The sequence below is a fragment of the Mixophyes fleayi genome, chromosome 4 (genome assembly GCF_038048845.1).
Source record: "Mixophyes fleayi isolate aMixFle1 chromosome 4, aMixFle1.hap1, whole genome shotgun sequence".
Taxonomy (NCBI): domain Eukaryota; kingdom Metazoa; phylum Chordata; class Amphibia; order Anura; family Limnodynastidae; genus Mixophyes; species Mixophyes fleayi.
The window spans coordinates 99,579,343-99,592,601 of record NC_134405.1 but is presented as its reverse complement, the minus strand read 5'-3'; the positions used below and the strand labels follow the sequence as shown (position 1 = coordinate 99,592,601).

The following is a 13,259-nucleotide window of genomic DNA, read 5'->3' as shown; positions in this document are numbered from 1 at the left end:
CACGCACTGGGGCCGTCGACATGATGTAAAAGAAAACGTGATTCATCAGACCAGGCCACTGTCTCCATTGCTCAATAGTTCATTTCTGGACCCCACATGCCCATTGTAGGCGCTTTCAGTGATGGATAAGGGTCAGTGAGGATGGGTCATGGGGACTCAATGGCTACGCAGCCATGTAATGTACTGTGTGATTTGACATCTTTCCGTCGTAGCCAGCATTAACTTTTCAGCAATTTGTGGAAGTTAGCTGTTCTGTGGGATTGGACCATGTGGGCTAGCCTTAGCTTCCCACGCGTTAGGGATGAGCGTTATTGTTATCAATGAGCGTTAGGCACCAGTGACCGTGTCACCAGTTCACTGATTGTCCTTCCTTGGACCACTTTTGGTAGGTACTAACCACTGCATACGGGGAACATCCTGCAAGACCTGCAGTTTTTTAGATGTTCTGACCCAGTCATCTAGGCATTACAGTTTGGCCCTTGTGAAAGTCTCTCAGATCCTTTTTCTGCCTTCTTCTCTTCTGTCTCCTGGCTCCTCTCTGTGCGGCTCCTCACTGACGCCACGCTTGACAGTCATTAAGAAGGGAGGAGAATTCTGATCCCACCCCATGACAGGTGCCATTGAGATAGTCAATGTTATTCACTTCATTGTCAGTGGTTTTAATGTTGTGGCCTGTCAGTGTATTAATATATTATTGGTCATCTCCAGTGGGTCATAAAAAAGAGAAACCAGTGAAATCATATTTTTTCATACAAGTGGTTGTCTACCGGACTTTCTGTATTGAATATAGTTAATACCTGCTGTGTGTTTATCCCTTGGCAAAAAAAGAAACAAATCTGCTTGATGACATAAAGATATTGGTTAATATACAGAAAAACAAGCTACAGAGAAAAGATAATATATGTGGTATTAATAAACCAATAAATTAAAAGTCAAAGTAAAGTGACAGTTTATAGCTCATTTAAGAATTGCAGATGCTCAGAAGTAACGAAAGATTATTGAATTAATAAAAGGAAAGTTCAGCAAAAGAGAAACAATGAGGTCCGGGATATCCTACAGATACAGATTTTATATATATATATATATATATATATATGTGTGTGTGTTCCGTACCGTTAAAAAAAATAGTTATTGTCACCACAATGATGAAATGATTGTACGTTACAATACTAATCAGAATGGATGTTGTAGTATTCTATTATGCTTTGTGTTTCTCTATCCAGGTGACATTGATCCCGACACATGACACAGAGGTGACACGTGAATGGTACCAACAGACCCACGAGAAGCAGCAAGAGCTTAATATTATGGTTTTGGCTAGCAGCAGTACTGTAGTGATGCAAGACGAATCCTTCCCAGCATGCAAAATAGAGTTCTAAGCATCACAGCAATCACTAACATCTCCATGCGTACTTTGTGTTTAGGTATGTGTCCAGCCACAGCCCAGTTCTATACTAGATCTGTTTTGTAACTATAGCGTCCGCCTTGCCAAACACTGTCAACTTTACACCCGGCCTTATATTGGCTGGTTAGGAAAGATAGGCTTAACAGAACTGTACCAATGTTGGACGTCTATATGCATTTTTTGATACGCATAGCTTTTTTTTCTTTGTAAAAAAATATCATTACATCAGTTTGCTAAAAATTATATTATGCCAATATATGTATAATAATTGTCACATTTTCATACAATGCTTATAATTAGCAACAAGAAATATGGCTCTCATTTCAGTTGAAAAAATGGCGTGGTCTGTTATAGGGATATTAAAGAATGTTCTCTTATTGAACAGCTGTAAATCCACATATTGAATATTTCAGAAGACTGGGTTAAGATAGGTTATTTACCATAAATAAAATGATCACTTAGATTTAGCAGTAGGCACCAGGTTTAGAATTTGTTTTCTGATGGTTTTTAAGACTAGATCAACATACAGTTTCTGTAGCTTACATTTTTATTTTAACCTGCTAACTTAATATTGCACTTGTACATCACAAGCCAGTGACAGGGTCTGAGATCTACTGAAAATAAATAAAAAAAAGAAGCAGATTATCTACATATGTAAAATAAGAACAAAATACATTTCATGTTCTCTAACAAACCAAAAGTATTTAGGGATAAAAAAGATGGGAGATTATGTGCCTGGTGAGGAGCTGCTCTTATTGTGGAGCTTTAATGCAGTTTTTGAACCCCTTTTACAGGATCACAATTATAAGCCGTCTGATGGGTAAAACGCGCTGGTTCCTTTGTGGCATACTTATGTAGCTAGAGTTATCCTAGTGGGATATATCTAGCTATTCCACATAGTAATCTCAAATCCATTTGGTAAGCGGCATTCCTACGAATAATTACAGTAAGATGACTCAAGTTAAACTAAATTCTTTTTGGGATAACAGTGGCTGCATCAACATGCTCCATTTGGTCACTTTCCATGGTCCTGCACTAGGTGCTCAGTTGGAGCTGTGAAACAGGGTATCTGCAGCAGTGGTAGTCACATGGATGTTGTGCATTGACATATATGAGAATAAAGTACTCTACTATTTTCTTAATCACTAAAAAGAAAATAATCCCAACATCCGCCACCAACATGGCTTTGATAATGTTTGAGACATTTTAAAAAGGTAAACAAAACAGTTGACTGTTTCTTTCGTTTCTTGTAAAATTCTCTAGAACCTGTCACAATGGTTTTAGCTTATACCACTGCGCAAATCAAGGAAAGAAATGAATAGTAATATCAGTTTGATATTAAATGTGGAAAAACTGTACAGGAAAATGTCCAGTATTGGTGACAATAGATACATTATTGTACAATAATGTATGTCAGCTTCCAGGATGTAAAGGATCAAACTGTTTACCAGTAGTGTTGGTAGGTGGTGCTTGTCTGTCTGTTAATTAAAACAAGCTAACCTCAATATTCAAACATAGAAGCACCTATCTTCCCTTTTCCTCGTTAGACATAGTCACCATTTGATGTTATTTTTCTTGAATCTTTGCTCGGCAGCTGGTTCTAATCCCAGTCAATACCTGTTTGGCAACAAAACACAAGTTCCACAAAGTAAAATAAATTGTCAATGATGGTAAAGGGGACACCTGTCTATTTACATGTAACTATATGTACTATAGATTCATAGCCACCATGCTCTTGTAAGGACATGATCAGATATTTTATTTAACCAACCATGAAAGCTGCTACATGCAAACCTACAATTTTTCTTTTTAATTGTTTACATTTTAGGGTTTTTTTTGGCTGCTGTAGGGAGCAATTTGCCTTACAAAAACACACTCTGATTGCTGAACAAACCATTTATATATCAATGGTGTATTTTGCTGTCTAATTTATATATTTATTTATAGTGTCAAAGCTAAAGCTATGTGTTATTAATTTATGAGTCTAATACTAAACAGTGTTTATGTTTTGTTTTGTAGATAAATTTATTTAGCTGCGTTTTAACATAGTACTATGTATTGATTAAAATACAGGTCGCCAAGAAAAGCCTGTTACTTTTTGTTGGGAATACCATTTTATAGTTTGACAATTGCTCTTTATCAATCTCATGCAGAATTTCGAAGGGACATATCTGTGAATAGTCATCATATAGTTGCACTGTAATAGATGACACAATGTTGTAGCGGTTTTAGTAAATGTTTTATTCCAGTTTTTGCACTCTAGAAATCAGTTTTAAACCCTTGCAATTTTGCACATATAAAATTGGGTCCTTTGGTAAATTTACATGGAGGTTGCATTTAAAAGAAATCTCTTTAAATCCACGCCCAGGCTGTCTTGTAGAAAAAGTGACACGTTATTTTATAAAGTTAAAGATTCCATTTGACAAATTGTTAAGAAAAAAATCAAAGAGACGAACATAAGATAAGTTCCCCAAAGTTCCACTCATACACTTTTTGGCTAACAAGTGTCTATAAAATGTTTGTTGTTTAGTGACTGATTGTGGCTATTTATTGGTTAATATTCTGGTTCTGTGTTTAGTAACACAGCACCATAACAGAAATAGAAATGTAGTGCGATTTGGGTGGGAGTCAGTGATCAGCTGCCATGTGCTAGATATGGCCCTTGTTATTAGTACTCCGTATATGTGTATATGGACCTATAGGCTAACAAGCCAAAATGATGACATTTAGTTTTAAAATAGTTTGGACCCAAAGTAAAATTATGAAGAATGAAAGTATTCAGCTCAATGGGTAAGATAGATTTGGAATGTTTGACGATTTTGTTTGTTAATGTTAACAGTGGTCTTTTTATGGAGTTTCTTTGTGAAAGTCCAAATCTTCTTTCGTTCAGCCCTAAGTCCCTGTCTTTTTCCGTGCCGAATTTGAAAGAACTGCTCATTGTACCAGCACTGCAATGTACTGGATTCGTATGTTTGATTTACTTTAAATGAAGCAGAATCGTAAAGATGCATGCTCTTATGCACATGACTGTTCTGATGAACTGGTGTGTATGTTCCATTTTTATTAACGTGGATGTTTGACCTAGAAGCCCCACCTACTTGCTGCAATGCTAGATACATAGGTGCCTGGAAGCCTAGCGCACTCATTTGATGACGATCCCCAAGGAACACGCTAGTGCACAGCCATTTCCTTCGTTCACATCCTTACGAGTGTCTAGGCAGAATAGCTAATGCACTAAAACAATATGAGCTATGAATGTTCCTATTACTCCTAAACTTGAACTCTAAACTGAAAAGGCTGAGAAACATGATGACCGCGGGCTCTTAGAAACCTGTCTTGCACATGACAATATTGAATGGAAACACTTATACACAGCAATGTTGTTTCAAAGAAGAATGTAATCATAGTCCTTTTAGACCTTTTACCCTTTATTCCTGTGCACTCAGCAGTTTAATTTTTGGTTTCCCTTTAAGAAGCTTTACAACTATTAAGGAACATAGTAAAAATATTCTCATTGCTGCCTTTTGATGCATTTTAGTAGTTTTGTAGCACTAAAGCAAAGTACCACTTTATTTCAACAATAACTGTGGGGTCAATGTTGCATACCCTGCACAAAAGGAACACACCCAAAGTGAACTGAGGTGAAGTCCATGCTCAATGCCTTTGCCGTCCAGTACAGAGCAGACAAGGATGGCTATCAGAGGGCAGAGCCTGTAACCTTAATAGGCTGTATTCACTAACATGTATCACAAACAACTACAGATTATCTGTAAATCCATTACTATCATACAGCATAACATATAGGTGATATATAAAAAATAGAAACATTTAAAATCAGCTGTTGCTTGTTTCTGCATGTGGACTACAACAAATTATACTCCTGTATGTAATAGATAAAACAAAAAAAAAAATAACTATTTTACAAATATATAAAAAGTGAACATGTCTTAATTGTATTGAAAATTGCAACCTATATTCCTGATAGCTTCTTTCTACGTTGGATGTTGTATAAATAAGACCCTGACTTTTTCATTCTCTTTCCTCTTTTGTTCTGCTGCGTTACTAATAAACTTGTTTCCCAAAAAGGTTTTCTGTTTTGTTCTGTTCATTCATTTCCCCTTTCTGTGTGCAATATTCTGTCATTTTGAATTTGCTGTAAATGGAAAACGCCTGAAAATCTAACAATAAAATGACATGAATAGATCAGAAAAGTTGATATTTTGCCTTTATTTTGAGATAATTAAAGAGGTTCAACCCTATCACACATACCGACTTCTCCACAACATTTCAGTATCACATTGACTTTAGGGTTCTTAAAGGGTTTTGACTTCACCTAATGATGAATCATTTAACGCCATCCGATTGAAAAGTAGGGATCTCTGTTTGAAGCGATTGTCACATTATTGGGTGTAAGGTATCACATGACAGGCCACGGGGACTGCAACCACTTTCATAGATGATAACTGACAGCATATTGATAAATTATGTGTTGGTGTTATTTATTGGTTTGACCTTTACACTAGGCTATAAAATGTAGCAATACCTACATAAGCACATTTCTAAAATGCTCCAGAAATGATTACTTGTTTTACTTATGTACTATTTAATTTGGGAAAGTTCAAATTTAGCAAGTGTATAAGGACTATAATGCTTCCTACCACTGTAGGTTTGGGTAGGTATTTTCAACCTGTGAGTGAGGACTCACACTATGGGTCACCATTCACTAAGCCATGAAAGATGCAACATAGGGTCTATTTAATAATACACATATTTACTGTAACCCATTTTATATATAGAAGAAAAACATAACCAGCTCCTTTTGCAAAATGCTGTACACTCGTTTTCTTTTTCTGCTTATACAATTATGCCATTGTTTTCAAATTTTATGTTGCGTCAATTGCCACAGTTTTCTTGGAAGACCTAACTTAGACATTTTTATCATTCTGTCAGAACCACGGCTTTACTAGGGTACGTTAGTCTTAACAGTATCTCTGTATCCAGTGTAACTGAATGCAGAGGGATGTCTTGTGGCACAAAGAGGGAAGGTCTGGCTCAACCCCTCATGAAGAAATTTATGTTGGAAGTCTCTGTGCCAATTAGACTTTGCTTTCATTTTCTAAACTGCACTAGAAAAATCACAGAATGTGGTTGGTTGTTATGGGTTATAGAACATTGGTGTACATTCCACCATGTTATTAAAGCAGTCCCATTGTGTACTATCAGTCATGTTTTATTTTCCAAAAATCCTACATTTCTTAATCATCATCTATATGACTTTATAGACAACAGCAAACTCAAAAATGAAGCATATTATTAATAAAACAAAAATGGGTCACAAAGTTGTGTGAATTAAACGGCAAAAAAATGCAGCCAAATCCTTTTAAGATATAATAAAGATAACCATGTTTTTCCTGGTGATGGTAGAATCAAAATGTCTATCAAATAATTACACATAGTGTACAATATAAAGCAAATATAAAATAACTACTTCCTGTTTCTAGGCTACAAAATCCATCTTTTTTTATAGTATGTCCACTGTAACAGCAACACACATTTTGTTATTGTTGTTATATTATTATTACTACACAAGTTAAACATGAATCAGCCAATGTCACAGTGACGTGATTGTGCATGATACTTCTGTCTGCTTAAAATGTCATTTTAAATTGCATGTAATAATTTTATTCTTCCATTTGCATTATATTTAAATTGTAACTCACATGAGAAGTAGGCGTATAGTAAAAGCTTGCATAATAGACAACAGTCCCTAATTTACAAGGACAGTCCTAGTCCTAGTTACAAAGTCCTATTTGGAAAAAATGCGCTATATAATTAAAGAGCTAAATAATTATTAGTGTTGTTATTATTATTATTAAATAAATTATTATTCATTTGTCAGGATACTGTATATCACTGGAAATGTTAGTCCCTGGAAAAGTCTGTATTTTTTATTACTTAACTACTTTACCAAATTCCTTTTTTTCTAGAATGTTAGATGCAATTCCTACTATTTATTCTTATTCTCTGGGTTTTTAACTTAAAATGTATTAATTGCATAGTAGTATTCAAAAAGGAAGAGAGTAGGTTAGACTCATCCTGTCATTGCTGTTACCATCTCTGTTCCTCCTTTGGTGATCTGCCTACCCGGTGACAGCAGCTGCCACTGAACATGGGGAACAAATACCGTGGCTCTATTTCCAGGAGCGAGCATGACACTAAAATAAACACTGGTCCAATCTGACAGATAATCACAAGAGAGCCTGATGCGACTCAAAAGCAAAAAACCTCTTCTAGAGCCAGCATAGGAACAACACTCCGTGAGGATCAGTAGTGAAGGAAAGTCATGGATGCCAGCAGCTTTCTGTTTTATCATTTCTACAGTGATTGGTTCATATTTCGTGTCTGTCTTCTCCTGTCTCTCCTCATTCCAACCTTACCGCACCACCAGTAGCTGCGCAGAAATGTCAGCCACCAGTGACTGCTTTATTATTGTAGGCTAATGTCTCTGCCTACCAATAGTCCCACCAGCTAATACAATTGTTATTCTGCTACCTTATGTATCATGTGTTCCCCACTCGGCATAGATTGTAAGCTCATTTGATCAGGGTCATCTTCACCTTCTGTTTCATGTCATTGTGTGTAATTTGTTTGTCATGTAGTGATCCTGTCATTGTACAGTTCTCTTTTATATGTCAGCACTTTATAAATAAAAATCTAATAATAATAATATCCAATAAATATGACATGATAGGGATTGTAGGGCCCCAAGGTCTGCTAAGAGAGTATTACATATTACATGGTTATATACATAGCTCAGCAGTAATGTGTCCCTGGAAACCATTTTAAAATGTAGGCAATTATGGACAAAGCACTACAGACAAATTGTGAATATCACTTCCACAGTTTGATTTTATGAGTCAATTCTCAGACATTATGAAAACATTAGACATTAGTTCTTATATAGCATCATCAAATTTTGCAGTGCATGTACTAAAATAAACTACAGTATGTTGTAGGAAATGTTTAACTATGCGTTCTGTTCTCAAACCTAAATGATGTGGTCTATATCCAGCATGTCTGACAATAATTTACATTAAGCTTCAGAATGTGTTAAATCAACAATGAGTGTTCCATTCTTCATGTCATTTCCATTGCTGCTAAATGCTTTGGGCATGACCTGTAGTCTGCTGGCATTCCAGGACTGCGGTCTGACTCCTTCTTCTGTCAATTTCGAGATTCTTGAAATGTTTAGTATGGAGTGGGAGCATTTCAAAATAATACATATTGCACTATAGGGCACAATGTGGAAAATGGATTTGCTTAAGTTGAGTATAAACTGATAATAAAGTGTTTTACATGGATAAGACACAAGGACATTTGTTTTTAATTCATATCACCAATTGGTAATATTGGACACTTGTCAGCTACACACAACTACATATCAAATATATATCTGAACATCCACCATGGCACTGATGTAGAGGTACAGTTAGCACATTCTCACAACAAAGATTGGAGCAAATCGATGCACTTCTTATGTGCACAGCTTGCATCCGTATTTAGATTTGCAAGCATCATGCTCTTGTGGCCCCTTGTACTTGGAGGGGTATAAGATATAATGCATTACGGTATGGATGTGCAGATACGGGTAAACCACGCCTCTTTGAGATGCTTTTTATTTTGAGTTTTAAGGATCTTAAATATCTGTAAATTTTGCGTTTATATAAATCCGCTACAAGTTTTGCAGTAGTCCTGTAAGTTGCGAGGTGGAGCCTCCATGACTCGAACTTGTTTTTCCAGCACATCCCACAGTTGCTCGATCGGACTGATATCTGGGAAATTTGGAAGCCAAGTCAACACCTTGAACTTTTTGTCATGATCCTCAAACCATTCCTGAACAATTTTTGCAGTGTAGCAGGGCGTATTATCCTGCTGAAAGAGGCCACTGCCATCTGAATACAGTTGTCATGAAGGGTGCACTTGGTCTGCAATAATGTATAGCTAGGTCGTACATGTCAAAGTAACATCCACATGAATGGCAGGACCCAAAGTTTCCCAGCAGAACATTGCCCACAGCATCACACTGCCTCCGCCGGCTTGCCTTCTTCCCATAGTGCATCCTGGTGCCATCTCTTCCCCAGGCAAGTGACGCACACACACCTGGGTACCCAAATGATGTTAAAGAAAACGTGATTCATCAGACCAGGCCACCTTCTTCCATTGTTCCATGGTCCAGTTCTGGTGCTCACGTGCCCATTGTAGGTGCTTTTGGCTGTGGACAGGGGTCAGCATGGGCCCTCTGACCGGTCTGCAGCTATGCAGCAAGCTGCGATGCACTGTGTGTTCTGACTCTTTTCTAGCATAGCCAGCATTAACTTTTTCGGCAATTTATGCCACAGTAGCTCTTCTGTGGGATTGGGCCAGACAGGCTAGCACTCGCTCTCCATGTGCATCGATGAGCCTTGGGCACCCATGAACCTGTTCACCGGTTGACCTTCCTTGGACCACGTTTGGTAGGTACCAACCACTGCACACTGGGAACACCCCACAAGACCTGCCGTTTTGGAGATGTTCTGACCCAGTCGTCTAGCCATCACAATTTGGCCCTTGTCAAAATCGCTCAGATCCTTACACTTGCCTATTTTTCCTGCTTTCAACACATCTTAAAGAACTGACTGTTCACTTGGTGTCAAATATATCCTACCCCTTGACAGGAGCCATTGTAACGAGATAATCATTGTTATTCACTCCTCTTGTCAGTGGTTTTAATATTGTGGCTAAACGGTGTGTATTGCTACTTGTGTGGACAGCATTTGTGACACGACATATTGATCAGTAAAATCTCTATCCTGCACAACTTTCCCTACAGTGTTCTTGTTCCATGCCTACCTAGCACACAGAGAGAAAACAAGCCCTTTGTCTGTACCAATAGTACACTCATTTAATAAATATACTCTACAACAGTCAAAACGTTTGATGTCGCAGAAAGCAAATAACCAAGTAAATATTTTCTTTTGTATCTATTTTTTTACGCTAAGGAGAGGAATTTATACATAAACTCCCTAGCGCCACATATACGTCAATAATTAAATGTGCACAATGGATATCCTGATTGGATTTAGTAATATCTTTAATAAATATAGTATATATTAGGGATGTGCACCGGCGACTTTTGAGGTCTCGTGTTTTGTGTTTTGGATCCGGATTTTCGTTATTTTTGGGGTTCGGATTTGTCTCGCAAAACACTTAACGAAAGGTCTCGGTTCGGATTTAAGGTTTTGGATTCGGATTTTTTTTGGAAAAAACATAAAAAGTTTAAAAATCAAGTTTTTGGGCTTATTTTCACTCCTAGGCTATTATTAACCTCAATAACATTCAATAACAAGCATTTCCACTAATTTACAGTGTATTCTGAACACCTCACAATATAGTTATTAGTCCAAAACGTTGCAACAAGGTATCTTTCTGGACTGCGTAGAGGAGTGGGTCACCACAATATATATTAAAAACCCTGAACTTTTATGATTCGCACCAATAAATGTACCTGGACTGCGTAGAGGAGTGGGTCACCACAATATATATTAAAAACCCTGAACTTTTATGAATCGCACCAATAAATGTACCTGGACTGCGTAGAGGAGTGGGTCACCACAATATATATTAAAAACCCTGAACTTTTATGAATCGCACCAATAAATGTACCTGGACTGCGTAGAGGAGTGGGTCACCACAATATATATTAAAAACCCTGAACTTTTATGAATCGCACCAATAAATGTACCTGGACTGCGTAGAGGAGTGGGTCACCACAATATATATAATAAGAAAACCATCAACTTGTTTGATTCGCACCAATAAATGTACCTGGACTGCGTAGAGGAGTGGGTCACCACAATATATTAAAAACCCTGAACTTTTATGAATCGCACCAATAAATGTACCTGGACTGCGTAGAGGAGTGGGTCACCACAATATATATTAAAAACCCTGAACTTTTATGATTCGCACCAATAAATGTACCTGGACTGCGTAGAGGAGTGGGTCACCACAATATATATTAAAAACCCTGAACTTTTATGAATCGCACCAATAAATGTACCTGGACTGCGTAGAGGAGTGGGTCACCACAATATATATTAAAAACCCTGAACTTTTATGAATCGCACCAATAAATGTACCTGGACTGCGTAGAGGAGTGGGTCACCACAATATATATTAAAAACCCTGAACTTTTATGAATCGCACTAATAAATGTACCTGGACTGCGTAGAGGAGTGGGTCACCACAATATATATAATAAGAAAACCATCAACTTGTTTGATTCGCACCAATAAATGTACCTGGACTGCGTAGAGGAGTGGGTCACCACAATATATATTAAAAACCCTGAACTTTTATGAATCGCACCAATAAATGTACCTGGACTGCGTAGAGGAGTGGGTCACCACAATATATATTAAAAACCCTGAACTTTTATGAATCGCACCAATAAATGTACCTGGACTGCGTAGAGGAGTGGGTCACCACAATATATATTAAAAACCCTGAACTTTTATGAATCGCACCAATAAATGTACCTGGACTGCGTAGAGGAGTGGGTCACCACAATATATATTAAAAACCCTGAACTTTTATGAATCGCACCAATAAATGTACCTGGACTGCGTAGAGGAGTGGGTCACCACAATATATTAAAAACCCTGAACTTTTATGAATCGCACCAATAAATGTACCTGGACTGCGTAGAGGAGTGGGTCACCACAATATATATTAAAAACCCTGAACTTTTATGAATCGCACCAATAAATGTACCTGGACTGCGTAGAGGAGTGGGTCACCACAATATATATAATAAGAAAACCATCAACTTGTTTGATTCGCACCAATAAATGTACCTGGACTGCGTAGAGGAGTGGGTCACCACAATATATTAAAAACCCTGAACTTTTATGATTCGCACCAATAAATGTATCTGGACTGCGTAGAGGAGTGGGCACTGGGCACCACAATAAAATATATAAAAAACCTTCAACAGGTCTGCATTACACTACACATACGGCTGCTCCTCCATCCTCTCCATCATATACATGTTGGAGTTTTAGCGTGTGACAACCTCTTGTTTTTGATAATGTCAGTGCATTTTGAATATTTTTCAATTTGCCCCACACCACTGAATGTACTTTATCTATGATACGCATCTATCTATCTGGACTGCGTAGTGGGGTGGCCCCGGTACCCAATTTGATACCGGGGCCACAATACCTCCTCCAAACATGGTACAGACAATTCGTCATTGAGATCCCATCAAGTATGTTAAAGACAGACAGGGTCCAAGTGTTATTGGTTGACTTTGTAAACCAAAAAACTGTCCCTGTTGCACATAGTCGTGCAATGAAGACTGACTTTTTCATTTAAAGGCACCATCTTTCAAGTGTAGTGTTTGTAAGTCTAAGTCATATTATACTTTTGGTAAAATTGGTTTATTTTGTTCCTCTTTATGGTAATTAGTAATAGAATTAAAGTATTAAATAGAATTAAAGTATGAAATAGAATTAAAGTATTAAATAGAATTAAAGTATGAAATAGAATTAAAGTATTAAATAGAATTAAAGTATGAAATAGAGTGGTATAGAGTTGTAGTGTGGTATAGATAGAGTGGTCCCCACAATATAATAATAAAACCCTCAACTGGTCTGAATTCCACCAAACAAGTATCTGGACTGCGTAGTGTGGTGGCCCCGGTACACAATTTGGTACCGAGGCCACAATATAATTAAAAAATTGGGCATCAACTGTCACCGTTGTTTAATATCTGATACACCTAAATATGGACTGCACAGTGGAGTGGCCCCGG

General features: G+C 37.3%; 1 protein-coding gene across 1 annotated transcript in view; it reads left to right on the top strand.

Annotated features, from left to right (window-relative positions):
• Positions 1 to 5,616, top strand: part of MAP1A (microtubule associated protein 1A) — a 138,824-nt gene extending 133,208 nt beyond the window's left edge. Inside the window, exon 7 of the mRNA XM_075207873.1 lies at positions 1,224 to 5,616. Within this exon, the coding sequence (XP_075063974.1) occupies positions 1,224 to 1,379 (156 nt within the window). The 3' untranslated portion in view covers positions 1,380 to 5,616. The remainder of the gene's footprint in view (positions 1 to 1,223) is intronic.
• Positions 5,617 to 13,259: the final 7,643 nt, after the last annotated feature.